At 41.7% G+C, this 23,100-nt stretch overlaps 1 protein-coding gene across 2 annotated transcripts; it reads right to left on the reverse strand.

The window, feature by feature from the left end:
* Positions 1 to 5,628: 5,628 nt before the first annotated feature.
* On the reverse strand, positions 5,629 to 22,876 carry atg5 (ATG5 autophagy related 5 homolog (S. cerevisiae)). 2 transcript variants are annotated; one of them, XM_030782423.1, is made up of 8 exons: positions 22,811 to 22,876; positions 21,854 to 22,009; positions 21,557 to 21,684; positions 20,684 to 20,762; positions 20,416 to 20,578; positions 19,303 to 19,397; positions 13,840 to 13,957; positions 5,629 to 7,691 (listed from the first exon to the last, which is right to left on the reverse strand). In XM_030782423.1, the coding sequence occupies exons 2-8, from the start codon at positions 21,959 to 21,961 to the stop codon at positions 7,555 to 7,557; spliced, it is 828 nt and encodes a 275-aa protein (XP_030638283.1). In that variant the 5' UTR covers positions 21,962 to 22,009; positions 22,811 to 22,876; the 3' UTR covers positions 5,629 to 7,554. The 2 variants fall into 2 exon arrangements, with proteins under 2 accessions (XP_030638283.1, XP_030638284.1); XM_030782424.1 differs by having other exon boundaries at positions 21,854 to 21,971; positions 22,811 to 22,853.
* Between the last annotated feature and the right edge of the window lie 224 nt (positions 22,877 to 23,100).

Genomic DNA, 23,100 nt, shown 5'->3' on the forward strand with positions numbered 1-23,100 from the left:
TGTGTTTACTTGTGTGGACAAATTGAGCTCAGTGCTGGGGCTTTAAACAACAGGACTTGAGAAGGTATTGGAACAGTGCAGGGCTTTGCAAACAACTGTAGAAAGTACATTACAGAACCACTTAACCACAAAATCAGTAGGTAACACTTGATAGAAAACTAATGAATTAATATAATGTAAATCAGGGTTTATTTGTGACCTTATATTTCACACACCGCAACCATTGTTTCCTGGAATAACTAAAGCAATGCATCGAAATGCAGTTTAACAGGCACAGTGAAAACCCTCAAGATGAGATACAACACAAGCCAACTTGACATTTCTATTAGTGAAATGAGTAAAATGTACCCCACAACATATGTCAAATGCCTGTACAGATTAATGTACTCTTAAAGGCATAGAACCATAAGGTCAAACAGCATTTCTAATCATGAAGTCTAAATCTGGATGCATCATAATTATTGATTTATTTATATTTTTAAATGGTGTGCAACACCTCTCTAGGGTTAATCTGAGGCTATCCGATTTTCCACTCACAGTAAAAAGTGTTGTGACAATGAAGAGTTCCGCTTAGATCAAGGTTCAAATGGGTTTAATTATGGCTGTTACTGAATCCAAGTTACTGAGGCCAAGAAATTTGATTAATACCAAAGAACAAGAAGACGGAGAGTTAGACAGATGTAGAATCACACAGAGTGACATAGAGAAGTGGTGTAAATAAATAAAAAACAATTAAAAAAAAAAAAAAAGTAACATGGGGAAAATACCAGTCATTAACATGTTTTGCACGATACAGTCTGATGCTCAGGATAAGGCCATTTGGTTTTGTTATAATCTTTACAAATTCCACACTTCGCTCAGTGGCAATCGTTTGCGGACCGGGGATGCAACAAGCCAGAAGAGAAAAGGCCTTTCCCTGCTCTAACACACATGCTTCAGCTAATCAAATGCATGACATGGGTCCGACGAATTCAAGCAGGCCTGTGGAGAGATCTGTGAAGTGCCTTCAGGACACTGAGAAAATCCATCACAGACCATAGTCAAACCCTTTTATAACGATTCCATTTGTTACCCTGTGCATTCAACAGGCAGTCTTGGTGAACAATCCTGGCCAGGAAAAATGAACAGAATTGCCACACCATGATGGATGGCCTCCCCCACCCCCATGGGAAACATGTGCTGTCATCTTTGGGAAGGCATGACACATAAGAAACCATGGTTTCTCATTAAGATGACAGCCATTAAGATGGAGCTATGGCGACGCCATGACCACTGGGTCTGTTCAGGAATGCCTCATCAACCTATCTAAAGTGCTAGTGTAGCGAAAGTGTGAAGAGGCAAAGCCACAGACCCTTAAGAGAGTCATAATTTGCGTCTTTTCACAGAATTTCTGTACGGTGAATCGGAAGGTTCCAACCTGGTTGGTGCACAGTCATCCATTTAATGGATAGTAAATCTGTATATTCCCAAAATACACTCTTACCTTGGCTCTGTTACACAGGATTAAATAAAAGCTGAGTGACTGTTTACTCACACTTTGCTTACAGTCTTGTTTATAATTTCCGTCACCATGTTTAATGTACTCATCTCCAGGGGATGCATAGCTAAGACTGGTTAAAACCTGACGTGTCTGAGGGAGATTGCACCATGCTCTTGGCGCAAAAGGAGTTTCCGGACAGACACACACCCACAAAAAAAAAAAAAAAAAAATCCTCCTCTTCTAATGGCACTTACCGTAAAAATGCACACAAATTGCGAAAGCAAAAAAAAAAAAAAATCAGAGTCAGTGTGTGATAAAGCTCAATCGGTGGTGACTCAAATGGATGCCCAGACCATCCTTTGCATCTTGCTCAAATGTCCTATCAGCATGGAAACCTGGACTTTTTTGGACTAAAGAGAAACAGATGAGGACCAGAGTGGTCACATGGAGTGCAGAAACAGAAAAGACTCAAAGCCAGGACACTGAGCAGTCGTCCTTTCTAACTGCCAGCTCGCCTGTTCGCCGCCTGCAGGGAGAGACCATATGAGACAAGACTGCACTGTACTGATGATAGCAGAAGATGAAGGGGCGACGTATGAAGCTCCAGTTCTAAACAAATCCCATCTGTCCTTACAAATCCAGAGAAACAGGACAAAGCCATTGGCTGGACAGACATATCCGCAAGGAATTCTATTTTCCATTTAGTGCAAATGGCCAGACAAAAAAAAAAAAAAAAACGCACCACATGCTGTGAGGAACAAAGAGGAAAAGAAAGTTGTTATGAGAGATATATGCCTTAGACAGATACAATAACGTTAAGTGGGATGGTGTTTATCTGGAAAGCTGATCTGAGATTTTTTTGCTGATATAGCGATTGGCAGGTGTTCAGCTATGCATATACATGTCTACGCTCTTAGCAATGCCATTTCCTGTGAATGATGACTGTTTCAGAGGGAGGGAGAAAGGATGGGATTTCCGATCAGCATTCCGTGTGTGAGAATTTCTGAGAGCCACGCACGAGCCTTTTTGATTATGAACGACAATTAACTACCCTCGTTTCCTGCTGTAAACAACCCCCCCCCCCTTCTCCTCTGACTGAGTGAGACCAAACTTCTGTGCATGACAAACACATTAAAGCTCACACATGCATTTTTAGTCACAGTATAACACAGTTCACCTCCCATGGAGTCAAGTGAATGTTATCGCACACATTTCAAAAGTGGAAAATTCCTGTAACTAGGTACTGAGGAGTGAAGAGCCAAAAAAAAAAAGAGAGAGAGAAAAAGAGAGAATTACAGCATTTGTGCCGTGGGGTGACCAAGCAACTTGTCGCCGCCCCCTCACATAGTACTCATCTGCTCCAAGAGCTATGAAAAGGTTTTTGGTTCCAAGTAATATGAGTATAACTATCTAGGGGAAAAAAAAAATGAAACAGAATGCTCCCCCAATCCATTGAATATGTTTCATTATAAACAGAAGAAAATCTGTACACAGATCCATAGTGACCCAAGAGAAATTAAAACGGTGCTTCATGAGCTACATATGATAAAGAAAGATCTATTTTTCAAGCTTTATTTTTGTATGCGAATTCATCTTCTTTTTTTTCCTATCTTTATGCTTAATTTGATATCCATGGAGACATATTTAGTTTGAGATCTTAATTTGATTTTTACTGCCCTTAAGCTAATTGCATTGGACTCATTGTCACTCACCACAACACACATTTGCCTGCTCACTCTTCTGGAGTTTGTCACATGTGTCCTCCAGATAAAAAAAATCCTGTACATATGAAAATAATAACCTTCCTGTATGAGCAAACAGCATTTCTGTTCTTTTAGATTGTTTCCGTGTGTGAGTGTAAAACCCATAAAAGTTGATTCACAAAAACTTAATTTGCTTGTGTCTAATTTTTCAACTGAGCAAACCCAATATGACAAATAGTGATTCCTTAATGTGCTGGTCTTGAATCAATTATATGCTGTGATCCCGGATCTGCTTAAACCAAAGGGTTTTCCCTATGACACAATACTTTAGTTTACATGACCATTTGATAAGAATTCAAACACCGATAGGTCTATATCACTTTTCAGTGTCATCTATTTTAAGTCTATGTCTCATTCTCATTACTATGTGTGGTGTCCATTTAACTACACAACACACAAATGTTCACTCTATCTCCCTTACTCATTGCATTGACTCTGGCCTCCCTTTCATTTTGTGCAGTCACCCACAAACGATTCTGCTAATTAAAGGTCAAACAGATCCACTGAAGACAAGCCTAACCAAAGCCCATGCTAAAACTCACCATAGCTGCACTCCAGATATTAGATGACTAGCTGAACGTGGTAGATTTTCTGCTGACAAGCTAACAGAGGCTCTGTTTTGGCATTTTGGGTCAGGGCTTTGTCCTTTCACTCTGACTGTAAGTGTTCTGGGTTTTATTGCTTCTTCTTGTAAGGCCATGGGGGGTACTTCTGTGTCTCTATTCAACAAATTACAATGTTCCTCAAACTCAGCCAACCAGGAGCCAAAAACCACACATTCAACTCATTTTACACACAAACACACACACACACACACACACACACACACACACACACACACTTTGAGATGTACAAATGCTGAAAACGTGACGAAGTTTATTTTGACCGAAGGGCTGCAGCTTTTCCAGCTGTTTGGGAAACGGATGCAGCTTTTGTTATGAGTGGTGAGTAAAAGGAGTGAGAGAGGTGCATACCGTCGGAGGGGAAAAAAAAAGACGTCTAAGCAAAAAAAAAAAAAAAAAAGACAGAAATTGGTAGGATGTGGATAAAGAGGGCATGATCACTGACTCTTTCTCTCTGTCTTTTGACTGATCGCAGAGCCTCAGTGCCCCTCAGCACCTGCCAATTAGGGGCCTGGGTTAATGACAGGTTAGCTGGATCTGAGTGGGAGGGTGAGGGGCCCAATGAAAATGAGAGGGCACCTCCGGGAGAAGGGAGAGTTTTTTTGTTGTTTGTTCCTCTTACTGCCCCGATCTTCCAGCACTCACCCCCCCCTCCCTTGCGACACACACACACACACACACACACACACACACACACCACCTTTATACAGTTCCAGGTGTGCTGCGGGCAAAGGAGGGGCAGCCTGAAAGGGGAGGGTGGAGGAAGGACAAGAGGGGAAAGTTCTCTCCGCACACCTCATATAACTTCACAAGCCCAGGCTGAGTTATGGACTTCAGCATCTCTGCTTTACTTTTACATCCCAATCAACAGGCGCGGGAGTGTGGACAGGCCTGAAGCAATGAGGACAGAGAGGCTGTCGCAAGCTGCGGAATAAAAGAGAGAGAGAGAGAGAGAGAGAGAGAGAGGGAGAGACTGAGGGAAAGAGCTGAACTCTGTCCTCTTAATCATCAGATTAACATCAAAGCCCGTTGCCCTGTAGAACAGGACATAAGTCTTCTTCATCCTCTGCCTCCCATTGAGGAAAAAGAGAAAACGAGTTTAGTTTGAAAGAGCCAGTGCGGTTCCCGGTGCTTATGGTGCACCACAGAACGGATGGACAAAAGAAGGAAGAGGAAGGAGAGAGAGAGAGGGGGGTGAGAGAGAGAGAGAGAGAGAGAGAGGGAGAGAGAGAGAGAGAAGGCGGAGGAGGAGGAGACTGGTTCCTCTGATCTTTTTAGTGACGGCTTTACTGGAATCAGACACTGGGGCCAGGACTGCTCTTTATTTAATGAACTCATGGAGAGTGCTCTCTCTGGCTTTGATGTCCATTCTGCCACACAAGAATACATGTCTCCTCCACCTTTTCTTTCTTATTTTTTTTTTTTTTCTCCTCCCTTTAGGCTGGGGAAGTGCATGTTCATCACACTGGTCCCCAAGAGACAAACAATTTACAATGAGGGAAAAAAAAAACTGTAAATGGAAAACAAAAACAAGTCCTTCTACTTTCATAATTCAAAGATCAGAAAAAAAAACTGTTTCCCGAAATTGAGAAAGAATTTGGGATTATAAAATTCTGAAGAACTGTTTTTTTTAATGCTTTTGTGTATCTCTTGAGATTTAGAACCAAGGCTGTGAAACGAATAAACTTTCGAGAACAGACATTCTCCAAGATTTCTTATGAACTATTGAGCTCTGGTTTCAATAGAAGAACCACACAAAAAGAATGATAAAATATTAATTTTAATTAAATGTTAAAGCTACACAACAAAATGTTTACAGCATTTTTAAATAGCAAAAGACAAGGGTATCTGGAGAAAGGAAAAAAGAAGACATTTTCATTAAGTTAATGAGAAGAAAAACAATCAACTGGACCCGTCTGTGTTTGTGTGTGTCTCAACATGTGTGTTATTTGGACCACAGCGCTAATTAAACTATCTGTAGTTATTCAGTACACAGGCTCTACCATGACAAGCTGTTTATGTTTGTATTGACGGAGGGAAACGACATACTTATAATAGAGGAACTCTTTGATTTTCTCCTGGTCTGTGGTTCAAGAGAAAAAATGCAGTGTTTGTAAACAAACTCAGAGACGCTCACTAATCCCATAGAAACATCTCCGCTTGGGAGCGCTTTGCCGAGAAGCTGCCTGTTGGAGACCTCAGCTATGCGCTCTCAAACCCCACTCTCTCGCCGTCTTTTTCCCCTCCCTGTCTCAGTCTGGGGGTGGCGGCACGGCGAGGAAAACACTCACCCATTCCTATAAGCAAGTAATCACTCTCAGCTGCTATTTGTCTGTCTCATGTCTCCTACCCTGACTTGCCATTTCAACAAAAACTCTCAAAATGACCTAAACATGGTTTAATATGTTAGTTTGACCAATTCTGAAGACAATAAGCCTTTTGGATGTAGTTAAGACTGCAGATGTATTGTGTGAGTATGGTAAAGCTCTTCTGAAGGGGCTTGGTGTGACCAACGGGCATAACATCTGCCCTTGTGCTGAACCCCTCTTTGTGAAGTGGGTGGCAGTATCTCTGAGTTTAAATTAAAAAAAAAAAAAGAAAAGAAAAATAAAAGTGAGAGAATGAAAGGCTGAAAAGGTGGTAACACATATTATTCAAGGCCTTTTTTTCACATCTGTAAATCAGAGAAAGAAAAAAAAAATAAATACCCAAAACAGATAACGTGTAAACTCCAATTATCGCTCTCAGTATGTTCTACGGTAACTTAAAAAAAAGAAAACCCCACTGAGGCATATGACTGTTCCTTCTGCTTTTCCTCAACTGAATCCCCCATGAAGTTAACTCCATAAATCACTTCCCAACGCAGACACAGAGAAAGAGAGAGTGCATTTGCTCCATATGGGGACAGGTGACATCATCATGAAACCCATAAAAATCTATTTCACGTACTTTGTGTTATATGACAGAAGCCGCCACAGACAGACAGAATTCCATTCTTCCTTTTCACACCTCCTTTTCCCCTCCAAAAAAGGTGACAGTAAATGAGGTCGGTAATTACCCCCCATCAGGCTTGGCACAGAGCGGAGTAGTTTAGTGGTCTCATTTAGTGACAAACAGGATTCCAACTGATAATTAACCGAGAGCTGGGAGAAGATCTGAGAGCAACAGCGGTAAATTACTCACAAATTAGAGACTGAGGGAACATAGAGCAGTGTGAAAGATATGCCAGATACCGTCTCTTTGCTGCGAGGCATAGAGGTGAATTCGGTGAGAACGAGCGTGTCATTGCCTAGAATGTGTGTGTGTGTGTGTGTACAATGAGACTCAGGATACTAAGGCAACATGTAAAAGGAAATTCGGTCCAAATCCCTTCTGTATGTCTGGCGGCGAAGGAAAGGAAGAAGGAGGAAGGAAGGAAGAAGCCACACTAGCTTCTTATCTGCCAGTCAGCCTTCAATCATTCACCTTTCGCTTCGGCTGGATGATCTAGCCGTCCTCCAGTAAGAGAGGTGGAGTCAGAGATGTGGGTGAGAAAAGTTTTTCTTTTTTTTTTTTTTCTGGAAAAGTTTCGTCTGGACAAAGTTGGAGCGATGACGTCATACCTGTCCCGTCGTTGCCTCTCCAGGTCGTAGCCCTGGAAAGCCGAGTTTTGAAAACCTCCGTTGTCGAGGCGGCGGAACACCCGGACTCAGTCGCTTGGCGACGGGATGATGCTAACGTGGAGGAAGTTGTCAGGATGACTCAGGTGTTCGCTGAGCCACTGGATGGGCGTCTCCAGCATAGGCTCAATCCCATGGATCAGAACTTGGTATCGCTTTGGCTCATCTTAATGGAAAAACATCAAGAAAAGAGGAGGGAGGAAAAGAGAGAGAGAGAGAGAAAGAGAGAGAGAGACACTGATCAGAGGAAAAGGTAAACTTTAAGTAACTTTTGCATCTTTTTCAGACCAAAAGAAAAAAAAAACAAAAAAACAGGTCAATTCTCTCCTTCCTAAGTGTTTGGGTGTGTGTATGTTAGACCCCTAACCTCACACTGACCGTAGCCTTTCGGCCTCTGACAAAAAGATCTATCAATCACACGGATCAGGAGTGTTGCTGAGGCAGCTGTGCGGTTAGGAGGTCAAAGAGTCACAGACAAGGACAAATGAGTATATGTGTGCATCTGTTTGTGACTAAGTGATGGCAAGTCATTGCAATCCTAATGCCAAACACACATGTAAAAGTCCAACAAACAAGATCCACTTTAGAAACTCAAAAACATCCCCCACATAATCAGCAGTTTTTGGATTCTCTGAATAACTTAGTTGTGAATTGTTTACTTTGTGGAAACAAAACGCAAAAAGTCTCACCCTCCGACGTCTGCTCCCAATTCTTCACTTACAGTTAATCTCCAATGACACAATCCCACTTTGGCCAAAAAAAATAGCCCTTCCCTTCAAGAGAACAAAGACCCAGCGATAAGGTTTTTTGGAAAGTAAAGGGAGAAGGCTTCAGGCAGACACATTGGCCTACTGACCTGTGGAGTCTGACTAGCGGTGTGGGGGCTAGGTGTGGGGGCTAAGTGTGGTGGTGTTGCGTTGGGAGTGGCAGGGGAAGGGGGGGGGGGCACAGTTTCAGTTTGAGTGAATGAAAGGTAGCTCAGCCAAAACCATTTGAGCTGTCTGACCTGTGTGGGTGGATGATGACACAGTGATTATTCGTTCTCTGAGCTCCTGAGAAGATCGATTGTTTCAATAGTTACACTAGAACTCAATTCTGACTATAACTTGCCTGCTCTGCTGCAAACATGCAAGCACACATATACTCCTACACATATCGAAAAAAAACATCTTTTGTTTTACTAGTTACATTAATCATGTCTATGACAGAATTTGGCTTAAGGGCAACAAAAGTTGTAGGGTAACATCAGAACACAGAGAAAGACAGACAGAGATGGAGAGAGAGGGAGACGGATAGGGAGAGGGGAAGAAAGAGCGAGAGAGGGAGAGAGAGAGAGAGAGAGTGGGAGGGAGAGAGAGAGAAATAAAAGAGGATGAGACTTAGGGAGAGAAGAAGGAGGTAATTTGGGGGCCAAATCTGCACCAGGTAGGAGGGAGCAGAGGTCGTGCCCTCTCGCCCACTCATATCAGAGCCTTACAGGCATGCTGGAACCTGTCACGCAGAGGGGTGGAGCTCCATCAGCTCATTATGACTAACGGTAAAGACCGTTTAAATCCCACCCCGTGCCAAAAACAAAGAAAAAAAAACAACAAAAAAAAAAAAAAAACACGCCACTCTACACGCAACAGAAGACATACACGTAATAACAGGATAACCGTTAGAAAGAAGGCCTAACCAATCCACAGGTCGTATGGTTTATAGACCAAGCTCTCAGGTCTCGTCAGAGAATACGGGAACAGCAAAGAACAAGTGAACGCAATGAATGCAATGAAAATCTGGGGTCTCATATCAGTCTAAAATGGGGTGTCAACCTGAACTAGCAGAGACGCAAGTCTGCATTGTGGCTGCAGTGTGCATTGGCTTTAGCATCAAAACTACACGAATGCATCTGATTCAGAAAAAAACAAAGGCATGAGAAAGATTCAGATAAGGGGAATCAGGTGTGTTAAATCACAGCTGAAGTAGGATCTATCAGGTGTGTGTTTCTGCAGGAAGAGGATTACCTGCTGATTTGAAACTGTTGATCTGAAACTCGGGCTGTGAGAAACAGAGTCAAATGTCAGAGTTGAGGGCAACTCGTTATAGGTGTGTTTGAGATACACGAAACTGAAAAAAGGGCACAGTATTCTGTATTTATGCACTGTGTGTCAACACACACACACACACACAGACACACAAACACACAGACACACAAACACACACACACACACACACACACACACACACACACACACACACACAAGCATCAGTGATAGTATGACTGAGGCTGCGAGGCGGAGTGTGGCAGCTCATTCCTTGAAGCCTGGAGTATCTCCGCCCCCATGCAGCCTTGGCCGGGGCGGAGGGTGGGTGCGTCCCCTGTATCACTCTCACTATGACAAAGGGGGAATTCACCCTCACACAGAAACAACACTGTACATCATCCTCACTGAGCCTCCAACGCTTACGACAAACACCCACGACAGAGACCTCTATAAGGGGGGGCCCTAACATTTAAGTATCCAACTGAATCTTAACAGAGAGGTTTTTTTGTTTTTGTTTTTGTTTGTTTTTTTTTTTTGTTTTTTTTGCTCGCAACAGCTCAACAGTTTGGTTCCGCTCTGAGAGCACTTTTAGATGTGTGACTAGTGTCGCTGCCCAGCGCTTTGTCTTCGGTAAGTCTAAAGGGAGTTACTGTCTGTGAAGCAAAGTCCCAATAAGAGATGTGACAGCAGATGCTGTGTACAGGCTGAGGATACAGTTGTTTGCTGATCGGGAGGGGGCTGGTAACATGGTAGACCCAAGCTTCACCACACATCACCCACAGTTTCCTCCAAGCCAAGTCAACCTTGAGTCTGCTCTGCGTTCAGTGTAACCTCCTCACGCAGGCTCTGTTTACATGCACGCACATCATGAACACAAATCTTTCCTGTCCCCACCTCTATATATAACACTCAGAAAGCCCAAAACACAAACACTCCCATAGGCTCTTTTCTGCTGCATTAATCTTCCATCTTCAGGCCAAATCATGGGCCATGTTTACAGAGGAGGGAAAAGGTCCATTAACTTAGGTCAGAGGTGAGAAGTCACAGAGAAGCCATAGGTAAGACGGACACAACTGGATGAGTTAAAGACACACACACACACACACACACACACACACAAATTTAGGGAAGCTTAATCCCTTTTATTATCAGTCAAATTCGGTTGTGCTCCATGCACTACCCATCTCCTTCAGTCTGACTGGAACACCAGTCAATCTTAAAAACCTAATGTCACAAACATACAGTAGAAGGCGGCTTAAAATTACCTGGGGAAATAAACTGTCAACATCACAAAAGTCCTAAACTCAAAAAGACATTCCCAACTTTAGCCACTGTCGGCATCCGAACACAGTATTTCATATGTAAATATGCATTCATTTTACCAAAAAAGACCTTCATAAAACCTCTACGAAAGGGAGGTCCCATAAATCAGTGGTGAAAAACTCAACATTCTGGAATATCCAATGAGTCTTCAAAACCAAGACAGCCTGATGGTTGAATGTTCCTTACTAAACCCAGACACCCTGATTTCACGTTAAAACAAGTCTAAAACAAGTCTATCCCGTAGTCATACAAGGTCTATGTTAAAAGCATGTGAAACTCAGTGGTAGCTGGAGTAGAAATTCAGGTTAGATTTCCATGTTACTGAGGAACAGACAGAGGGCGGGTATCCAGGTGACTAATATACATTTCATCTGAGCAATTAAACCGGATGAGAAGTTTAGTAATTTGTTTGTGTTTGAGGGGTTTTTTTTTCTCATCAGCTTATCTGCAGTCACGTTTCCTGGAAATTTTCTATGTCCTATTTTGTTTGGCCATGTGGACATTTTCACATTACAGCTGCAGAAAGAGAGCTGTTGGTACTCAGGCAACAATAGTTCAATAGCACCCATCCCCCACCCCCCCCGCCCCACCCCCACCACGGCCCCCGCCCCTGCCCCTGAATCACACATGGAATGGCCTTCAAAAGTGAAATAATCCCATCACCTCCTTTGGTGAGTTTATCTCAAAAAGGCAGGAAATTTCACCAGTACGTTCACTGGGAGACTAAACTGTCGTAGTATATGCTACAGTAAAGTGAGCCCGGACCACATTAACCACAGGGCTGTGTTAGCAGTGCCAGATCCTGCTGGAGTAGCTAAGGAGTGATGCATAAACAGTGAAAAGTTTCTGGAACTATAAATGACCAATTACAGGCCGCTGCAGTTGCCATCAACACAAACAGTACACTGTGGTTGAAAGGAACCAAGCTAACAAGCCAAACATGATGTGTTTTTTGCTCAGGCGTAGCCAACTGTTCCTCATGTTGACCGCAACATTATGTCTCTCCGCAAGTAATTCCAACTACAAAACTCGACAAACCAGATTTAATGTCATTGTGTCAGAGAGCAGAGTCGTATATGAGATAAAGGAAATCAAAACCTGCAGGCCCAAAAATGTCAAAGAGTCAACCGAATGAACTGCACCTTCATCAGCACAGTCAGAGTCCCACAGCACTTTTCATGTAAGACCCCTCCCACTCCCACACATACAGTCACTGAAACTCTCAGCTAGTTGGTTAGCAGAAGCCTCTGTCACTCTCAGAAGTTTGATTACCAAGCCTTTGATAGGTACAAATAGCGCTCAATAATGATACCAAGTGGTACTGAGTGGGCGGGCCAGCCTGAAGTTTCGCCACTGCTCCCGTGGGCTGAGGTAAAGGGTGATAGGTGGGGGGTTTTCTGTACTCTTCGTTTATTTGAAATAATACCACCACAACGTCTTTTGACAAGTATTGAACAACTCTCCTTTCCGACCGACTTAAAAAAAAAAAAAAAAGGTAAATCTGGGGAATTCTCAGAAACAAAGCTTACAGATGTGTTTTGAAACAGTCCGAGTGAATTCAGTGCACGTCATGACAAGCGTAGGAGAGACATGGAACGTTTACGTGTAGTTCCTCTGATCCTGTTCAACCCTGTGACTGAGTGTGTTCCAGTCCAAACCATCAGACAGAATGTACTCGGGTTTCTGCGGTCAGCGGTTAATTAACAGAAGATGTTGTTGATGTGTTATGAGAATTCTTGGCAGTATAACTTGGCTTTACTTGGGAATCCCCTCTCTCAAGAAAAAATATGCATATATTTGTGTACAGACTTATCCCTTTTTCTCTCTATACATACATATTCTTCTCTCAATACATACATACATATATGTGTATATATATACACACACACACACACACACACACACATATAAATACATGCATACATACATATTTTATATATATATATATATACATATATAGTTTTTCTAATCATACAAATCGCCAGAGAGATGTATTAACTTATTAACTTCTAAAAATGAAACTCTGAATACTTCTGATTACTTTCAGTACAACACAGGAGAGCGAAGATCATTTCTTCCAAATTTGGTGTTAGCCAAGCAATAGAAAAATAATCCAAAAGCGTGTTGGTTAGAGAGAGAGTCTGTTCCTTTGCTCAAACTGACTGGAGAACCGGCACATCCTTCATCGCCTCCGTGACAGGTTCAGAGTCTGAGCAGTCAGCGCTCAAGACATACAGCCTGAGTACAGGTCTAGTCCCTGTTCTCCAAACACACTCGCTATCCTCCTCTGTCCCTGCACATCTCCTATGAAAGGAAGGGAGGGCAATAACAACAACCAAGCAGAAGACAAAGAGCCACTTTCACCTCCATAAGACCACTAAGCTGAAACGGGGGGAGGTTGCAGGAGTTGGTGGGGTCTCTGAGTTGTGGGAGCAGCAACACTTTCATGCTCCTCAAAAGAGGTGCCCAGCCATGCAGGTCACTTCACCTGTGGGTGCTTTGTTGCTCGCTGCCATTGTCTCCTTATCTGCTTCCTCCGAGGAGAGGAGCAGACGTCTGCTGTTATGGCTGCGGCGAAAAATTCCCCTCATCCTACCTCACTGCCTTTCCTCACCACTCCGCTGCCGCTCTTCCCAGCCTGTCTCTTTTCACTCTTTCAGACAACAGGGTTGTTATCTCTCTCCATCTACTTAGCCATTGCTATCTTTCATCATTCAAATCTTGAGTATTCCCCTATTCGTCCCCAAAAAAACAAGGGGGGAAAAAGACTTGATTACATTCTTTGTGCAAGCTCCAAAGAAATCTCCATTTCCCTTTCAAAGCCTCTGCGGCAAAGAAAGAAAGGAAAAAAAAAAAAAGTCTGTGTTTTCTTTGAATTGAAGTGAATTGAAAGTGGTGAGCATGAGCGTGACTACATGTTTGTTTGTGTCTACGTATGTATCCCCCACCCCCCCAGTGGATTCGTACCATCTTGGCATATGGCAGCAGGAAACATCTCCTTCAGCAAATCTCCCAGCGTGTGGGGCTGGCCCTCAGAGGAAACCGACCGGAACAGCTTTTGGATAAACGGTCTGTCGCTCGTCGTCTGTAAGAGAGAAGGAGTTCGGGAACATTAGACATAACAGGTCTCTGTGAAGACCCGCTTAATTTGGATAAAAAAAAAAAAAAAAAAAAAAAAAAAATTACCCAGAAGCGTACCAAAATAGTGTACTATGAATTATTTGAAACAGTGCAAGAGTGGGTGGTTTTTCTGAAAGGCATTGACTGGTGGAAAACTAAAGACTGATGAAAGGAAATTATTAGAACTAGAAAGATGTCACTTCCTGCTGATGTGTAACCCAATGGTTTGACAGTAGGCATCAAAATCAGGCCATGGCACGACACAAGACACAGCAAATTACCCACATGCTTATTTAGATGACTAACATGATGTAGCCTTGGACTACACTGCTGTCTGATTTTGACCTGTACTAAAGGTAAGATCAATGTGAGAGAGACAACAAAATCCCTTCCCTTTGTTGACTAACCATTTCTCACCTTTTGATCATCCAAAACGTAGATGATTAATTCCATGGTTACCAATATTTTTGATGGTTACACTGAAGCTACGACTCACTTACTCACAATAATTAGATACTTTGCATTGAACAGACTGACAGGACTGTTCATTATGTAACTCAACAGAAGAACACTGAAGCATCTTTAACACAATCTTTCTACACTAAGGCAAACAGTGACGGTTTCTCTTGTTAAAACATGCTTAAAGTTGACTCTCATGCAAAGCTGCATCTAGTTACCATGAAAAAAAAAGAGAACTACAATAAAATATTATAAAAATCAACATTACATTGCACAAATATACTATGAAGTAAAATAGTGTTTTGTGTAAAGAAAGTGAAAAATTATCTGCAATAAAATTTCAAAAGGGGCAGCCGTAGCCTAAAGGTTAGAGAGGTGAGATTGGTATCGAAAGGTTGTCAGTTTGAGCCCCAGAACTGGCAGGAAAATGTAGGCGGGGTGAATGAACATCGCTTTCCCCTTGTATGGCTGAGGCGTCCTTGAGCAAGGCACCTTACCCCCAACCGCTCCCCGGGTGCCGCACTGCGGCTGCCCACTGCTCCGGGTGTGTGTGCGCGCTTGCGTGTTCATCATCACTACCTTGGATGGGTCAAATGCAGAGGTCAAATCTCCCCATTGTGTGGACAAATAAAGTAAACTTAAACTTAAATGTATTTAATGTTAAACGTTTTGTGACCTAAATGCAGGAGCTGTTACCTGATTTCAAACCAGATAACAGATGATCAGAATACATACAACCCTGTCACAATGTAGAATGTTTGAGCTTTTGAACATTGTTCCAAAGCACATCACTGATATGATCCTATGATTTTTTAGGCACCAGTGATGTTTGTGTCCCTGTAGTATTTTGAGGACAAATGAAATGGTGAGTGTCACAGAACTATAAGTAGCATAGATAGACATTGAAACCCAATCAAAAGCTGACAAATGAAGTGTAAGTATTTTCACCTAACTAATGGAAAGGGTTTGGGGATGCAGACTGATGGGGGGGGGGGGCTGTTCTATGTCCGGCATATACATATATATAAATGTATACATGTCAACTCAAAACTGTTTGACTTTGATATTTCAGAATCTGTCTTAAAGCATACAAGAGATGTCAGTGACCAACTGAACTGTCCGTTTTGGAGAGAGAACTCAATTCTTAGAGTTAATTTTGAAACCTATCAGCCGCTCCCTGAGTATACAGAAGCCATTCTAAACAATTTTTCCTGTACAATTTCTCTGTTTACAGATGCTCCATAACAAATACATTAACTGTTAATTAATATAGCAAGCAGTATGATTAATCCACATTTAGCATATGGCCCATATCACTTCACACTGACCATGTTTCTCGCATAGACTGCAACTAAAATCAGTGACCCCTTACTGTCTCCTATAAATATCAATGACACATTATTTCTGACAGAGCAATAACTCAGAGATCGGGACGAAAACCGCATCAAAGTTGTGGTGTTCTGCTGACACATGTTTTAGAGGCCCCGACAGCAACTGCACTTTGTCATTACCTCAATAAAGCACTGCTTCTGGTTCACCCTCTTTTTTTTTGGCCTGAGTTTTGACCTCGGCGCGTTACGCACAAAGTACCACTAAGGCAACGGGCAAAACACTGGGACGATTTTCATACCGTATCGCATGCAGTCGCTGATGGCGGTAACAATCACCCCGCCTGACAGACAATAGGGGCCAATCATGCAACTGTGAAAAGGAAACCTGTGACACGACAGCTCAGGTATCACAGCTGTAACTAACACCCCCTGGTCCCCGGGAAGAGAAGGTGGCTGAAGGCGACCTGTTTGTGATTGGGTTACCAGAAAAACTGACTCACTGGCAGGAAGCGCTGCCTCGCGTGGGATTATCTGGAAAGCCAGAGCGGAGAGAGTGTGATAAGTGACAGCTACTTCGTTGCATTTTTAAATGGTGACATTAATTATTGATATCAGCATCAAACAAAAGGCCCATTTATACCGATGAGAAGGGTGATACTCTGGACGGCGACACTTTCTTTTCAGCTTGCCCGACACCCAAGCTGGCAGCTCACCACATGTTGACCAGGCTGGTGATACATCATTAACCTTTCTCCGAACTGGAGAGGTCTGAGAAAAGAGGTCCTCTACTTGTGTTGAGGGCAGCGGAACTCGACCCATAATTGGGCGTTGATTCAATTCCCTAATTAGCAATAAGCCGAGGGGTAAAGTGCACGAATGTAAATCAATACTTGGCTCTACCAAGTAAGAATATTTTCCACTCTTTAGAGTAAATGACAAAATGAAAGTGCCCTCTGCAATATTTTATATATACATATATGTGTGTATGTGTGTGTGTGTAGATATATATATATATATTTTTATATATATATTTTTGTAACGGAGGGTTTTGTTTTCAAAACTTCATTTATTTCAATTAAGGTTTTATGTGGAGAGTCTGAAACTCATCTGCAAATACATTTCAGTCTCAGTGATAAAAGTAAGAGTGATAACCGAGGTGGCCTACTGACTCTGCACTTATGAGGAAGTCTGGCTTTGGTTCACAATGTAATTTCCAAACTCCTGCTGATTCTGGCATTTTATATGGTGCGAACCTGCCAAATGCGTCAGGTTACACCGCTGCACAGTCATAATAACGCTCGCTACAACTCTGCTCTGTAACTGCTGCCGTACTGTTGCTAAAAATACTACTAACCTTGCACCAAAGTCCCAGTCTTAGGAAAAGTGTCAACCAAACGGAGCTTTTATGAACAATTTCCTAATCATAAACACTGCACGCATCACATCATTTATACTCAAACGTAAACATCTTAAATACCCAAGCTTCAGGGCCTGAAATTCAGTTTTCAAAATGGGGTGGGGGTGGGAATCCCCCCCCCCCTCTTAAATGCTTCACACAGGGACATAGGGGGGATTTATACACATGGGGGCGGAGGGTGGGGGTGTACTACTTGTGAGGTTAGCTACTGGTCTTACCTTGCTCTGTTCTTACTTCAGATTGCATTTTGTCACTCTCCTGCAAGTTAGGGGATTCTCTGAACTATATACATTGCTGTAATTTGTTGTCTCTGTCTCCTCCTCTCTTAGTGGTCATCTCTCTGAGCTGCATCACTGTCCTCAGTCTTTCTGTTGGTGGCTCCCTTTTCTCTCGTCCCCATGCTCTATTCTTTCCCCGTCCTCCATCTCCTCCACTTCATCTCTTTCCACTTAATGACTTTTAACTTTGTAACCAAAAAAAAAAAATCAAAGTGGAAAATGGGCTTGGGGAAGGCCAAGCTTTGAGATGAGCATCAGATGGATGAGGTTTGTATTACTCAGTGAATTTATGAATTTAGTTTTAATCCTATTTTGTGTGCTGAATCCACGTTCACATGACATCACAGTCTTTGCTGACTTGGCATCAGGGATTTTTCTGAATTATACTCGATGTGTCTGTGTTCAGCTTTTTGAAAGGAAGACACTCCATCTCCTTCAAGAATTGAGCCAGGTGACCACATTTTGAATTAGCCAATTCGTTTTCTGCTATAAAGTAGGCAGTTTTGAGAAGCCCCTTCGTTTCCTCCTGCACTGCAATTGCGCAACTTCAATAGCAGTAGCCATTACATTCTTTGCTGAATCTGCCCCACGCTTTCTTTTCAAGGCTGCTGTAGGACAAAATGCCATCTAAGTGGCGACTTGAAGTTGACGTTTTGTAAAATCGGCTAGTAAAGGGCACAGCACCGTACATTTTACAAATCGAGCAGCTTATTTCACCGTTGTTAAGTTCGAGCCACGGATATATTCTGTCCTAGTCAGCGTTAAACTTTGGACCGCTGCTTCACCTTAGTAACTGTACCGTTACCTGTCTGAGGATCCGCATTCCGCACCAATGCAAACGTTGGGTAGATTTGCGGGAATCGACGAAATTGTGCGCATACCCGTAATCCTGCACTAAAATTCAAGCCCTGAAGCTTTTTTTTTTAATAACAGCAAGATGTAAGCCTATGAAATAAGGGAGCAGTTGGTTTTCGACAGTACATTTGAAACCGGTTTGATCTGTGGTTCATTTTATCATTCACGGTAAATGTATCCCAAATTACAAAATGGATATTACACAAAGAATGAGTAACATTCTGCATTCACAGTAGCTTAAGGCAGTGTAACCATGTTTGTGTTTACTTTTATTGCTAAACAGCCAAAAGTTTCAGAGGGTTCCATGTGTAATATCGTCTCACAGAGGAAAACAGTCATGTAAATTCACACTAGATGTTTTGTAACCTTAATGTTGATGATTGATTATTAATGTATTATTCATCTCGGTTATTCCCCCTGGTGGTACATCATGTAACAACAATTATGCTGTGAATATGTCCTTAATCATATTTTTTGTTTCATCACAAAACACTGGCAAGCTGAAAAACTAACCAATGCCTCTTAAAAAAGAAAAAAATCAACTTGAAAACAATAAATAAAATACGAATCCAGAAACAATAGTGTAAAGTCAGATAAATCATTACCAATGTCTACTTTAGTTGCAGGTGAGAGGTTGACCTTTCTGCTTTAGTTTTAGTGAATTTGAATAATATGTCAAGAACAACGGAACAGGGGAAAAGCATAAAATCGTCAAAAACAATAACATAAGAACAAAGTCTGAATCAGTGCGTGCTGAAACATGAATGATTAAAAGCAGTCACTGATGGGCTAAATGACTGCTGAGCAATGCTCTCTGTTTTAGGAACCAACGCCATCTAACAGTGAAATACAGAAAAGAGAAAAACACACACACACACACACATAAAATCCCCTCCTTCCGTTCAGTATAAGTCTACTGTTAGGTACATTACTTGTGTTCACATGGTGATGTCAGAGCCCAGAAACCTACCTGGTATATCCTGAAAGGAATGTAGCGGAACCCGCCTTCTTCCATGGGGTATTCCATCAGTTTACGGTTCATGGCCCAAAACTGGTCAAACTTATCTAAAAGAAAAGACATGGCCTGAAAGTGAGCAGCTCAGGGTGGAGACATGACACCTCAGACATGACACTAAAGATGAGTTCTCATATGATGATGACCAACTGAAATGTTTAAATATTAAACTAACTTACGAAGTCATCACATAGCCAGGAAAATGTAATGATAAAGCCATATTTCGGGCAGTATGAATGATATGATTTATTAAATCAGCTGACCAAACTACAACAGCAGTCTCTCGTTTCAGTTGAACATTATACAACAACAGCTGCTGAGGAAGTGGGGAATGGAGATTAGAGACTCAGTACCAAGAAAGTCTGAATTTCCTGATTCCCCAAAAGAACTACAAATGGTTAGGTCCCTAATTGCATGGTCACGGTTTGTGCATTTTCACATGTGCAGGTGAGGTGAGCCATGAACCCATGTCAGCAACTGTTACTTTCTCTCCCAACACCCTAACCGCAACCCGACTGCAAAAAGCTCAGTTCGGAGATCACTGTCTTCCTTTGTCTCCGCTGAGACACGCAAGGACGAGTCGGCCTCTGAAACCCTGGTTTCTCAAAACCCATCTTCTCTCCTTTCCACAGCTTTTCGTTTTGACTTCAAATTAGCTATTGAGAGAATTCAAAACTGTTTTCTTTCCTGTGTCTTGTTCTTGCTCTCTCTTCTCTTAGTTTCACAACTGATTTTAAAACAAACAAATGAATATGTCTAGTTTTGTGAATTTTTTCCTTCAAAGAACAGTGTAACAACATATAAAATGACTTGCATCAGCCACAGTTTTGTTCATTTAATTAAGCTTTTGACATGTATTCCACATTTCTCAATATTAATTTTAGTTTACAGAGAGAGGTATACTCATAGTGGTAGCTAAGAGCTACATTTCAAATATTCAACAATTTTCCCCAATCAACAGTTCAACAATATGCCCAATTCTCTTTGCTCTAACGAGTATTTAAGTAGTTTCAGTTAAAATTCAGCATACAATTAGTGGTGAGATACACTAAGAAGATAACATCTTACCATTCTGTAGGCCCATCCATAGCTGCTTATGGTCTTTCTTCTGCATATCATTGATGACCTGACCTTTGTGTTTGAGTGCATCAGCCTCTTTAATGCTGGACATGAAGTGTGCTTCAATGACTGAGTTTGATGGGCAGTGAAGCAGGTCACGTTCTGGGAAGTTCTGCAAAGGAACCAGATGCAATACAGTGGAACTACTGTCAAAAATCATCACATGTGTCAGACTGCCCATTATGTCTCTCTAAACGTAATTAGTCTAGATAAATACCTTAAAGTGCACAGTTACACTCCAAGGAAGGGCAGTGTTGGAGGCATGTAGATCGAACAATACTCCAATTGGATAGTGCCTTTAAAGTACATAGAAAACAGAGAGAAAACATAGGGCTGTAAAAACGCGTGACATCATTACTCACCGGAAGGTAAAACAAATGAGTATAAACAAATATACTGATCTAAATTCATTCTAGCTTAACAACCCAACAAAACGAGCAAACAAAAACAACACATATTCCTTAAGATTACTTCTTCATGAGAAAACATATATAGATATATGAGTATAGAACCATAAATGAAGAGGTGAAAACTCTTACATACACCTCAACTATTTACTTATTAATTTGGAGGTGGAAGACAAATTATGGCCAGATTTTTCATGTACCCAAAAGGCTCCAACACACTGCAAACAAAAAATATTTTGATTGCAAACAGGTGCTTTACAACTGCTGTCAAGTTCCTAGGTATCTTAGCTTATATTGCCATCTTGTGTTAGAATGTGGTAATGCCTGTAAAACAAGATGTGTTGATTTGGTCTGGAAAGGATTTTTTATTTTCTGTTTCTGTGGCTCCTAGACCATATAACAACCAGGTATACTCTACAACTGTGCAGTAGAGTCTGTCACTCGTCCAAGGCCTGTGGTTAGATCTAAGTAATTTCTTCATCCGAAAACAAATCCGCAACTGGCGATAACAGAAGCGAGCTCAAAGAGATCAGAAACTAAATCATTATATCTACATATCTAAATCATTCAAGCTCTCTGGGTAAAGTAACTCTGAACTGCTGACTAATTTTCCTTTACCCAAAGAGCTGAAGTGTCAGACTGAAATTTCTTCGCAACAAACACTTGCAGCTGACTCAACTGACCATTTCAGGGGTGTTCCTTCATATTCAAACCACATTTCTTCCACATCCTCTGGCTTCATGACCTTCAAAAAGTGTTTCTTCACCTTATCTGTGACAAGTGTCAGGTAGCTGACTCTAGGGAGGAGGAGCTTTGGAGATGAAAGGAGACAAGACAAATTACCACATAATCAGTCGATAACATATACGTTACATGTAAAATTCTTGGAACACTTCGCTTTTCCGACAGAAAACTCTAGTAACAAAATGTGCAAACGGCAATATCTCCGCACAAGCACATCAATTTCGTGAACAACTCACATAAAAGGGTTCGGCCTCTCTCTCTGTAATCTCATCCTGGTGCAGTGTAAAGCACGTTGGAATCCGCCCGAACCAAACATCTCGGAGCACATCCTTGTCATCTGCCATCCTCCCGCCGCTCCAGGTGACACATATATAACCCTTAAAATTTACGGACTATCACAGAAAAATATATGCCTTTTACATTCACGTGGTTGTTAATAAACAAGCACTTTACCCACTAAAATTATGTAACTTGCAAATTAAATCGGTCATAGTTCACAACTCAAATACGCAGTAGATGATAAAACGGTTTCATTTTGAGACCAAAACAACTGTGAAGGCTGTTTATTTGATCTTGCCATTAGAATCGATCTCACAGTATTCAAGGTATGTCAGTTTACAATGAGGAAATGAGAAAAAAAAATTGGCAATGTCACTTCTGGTCAACAAAACATGATTTGAAAACATGCTAATTTAATTAACGTATAGATAGGATTCACTACCTAGCAGTATATTGTTATACACTCGTTAGCTAAACATGTTATAAATCAGTGACATGTCTTCTCCTCTGACTGACTAAGCTAGCGTGTAGCATTAGTTAACCACTTGCATTTTTGATATTTGAAACATTCCATTTAACTAATATACCAAACTAGTTGGTTCGTCCGAACAGTTCTGAAAATAAAATAGCAATATAACAATCTTATGCTACGGGACGTAGCAAACTCGTAAAGTTAGAGTCTACTCATATGGTCTCTTACTAGCTTTCGAGCTTACTAAACAGTAAGCTGGCTGTCAAATATGGGGAACTTCACCATGCTAGCTTAGCTAGCTCACTAGAAAGACAGTCTTTTTCAACGTTACATTATAAAGAAATCAAACGTTAGCGTGCCAATCTGAACCCCTATGCTTGATCTATAGTCAATTGAGGTCTGCTGTATAAACTAATCTTAGATGATCGAGTAAACATCTTACTCTTTTCACTCGTTTCTTCTTTCATCAACAGCACTTATGTGTAGGCCGCTGTGTTGTGTGGGCTTGCCCTCTGAACTTCCCGTACTGGCGAAGAAAACAACCGAGAAGCTTTTCTCTCACTGGCGAAAGCACAGAGCGACACCACACGGCACTGCTGAAATGGCACCAGGATGAAAGTACTTCAAGCCTGAATGATTAATGCAATGCGACGCCAGGTTGGTTGGAGGTAAAATATCGGTATTAACAGGAATTTATCAGTATCTCAGTTGGAACGGTTGAAATATTTATTG

Source organism: Chanos chanos, chromosome 8 (assembly GCF_902362185.1).
Source record: "Chanos chanos chromosome 8, fChaCha1.1, whole genome shotgun sequence".
Classification (NCBI taxonomy): domain Eukaryota; kingdom Metazoa; phylum Chordata; class Actinopteri; order Gonorynchiformes; family Chanidae; genus Chanos; species Chanos chanos.

Bases quoted from the DNA above. Each gene is read 5' to 3' on its own strand.
- atg5 (XM_030782423.1), bottom strand. From the start codon at position 21,961: ATGGCAGATGACAAGGATGTGCTCCGAGATGTTTGGTTCGGGCGGATT. The intron at 20,763-21,556 runs GTCAGTTGAGTC...TGTACTTTAAAG, and splicing joins GAAGGAACACCCCTGAAATG to GCACTATCCAATTGGAGTAT. The intron at 13,958-19,302 runs GTAGGTTTCTGG...TCTCTCTTACAG, and splicing joins TTCCTTTCAGGATATACCAG to ACGACGAGCGACAGACCGTT.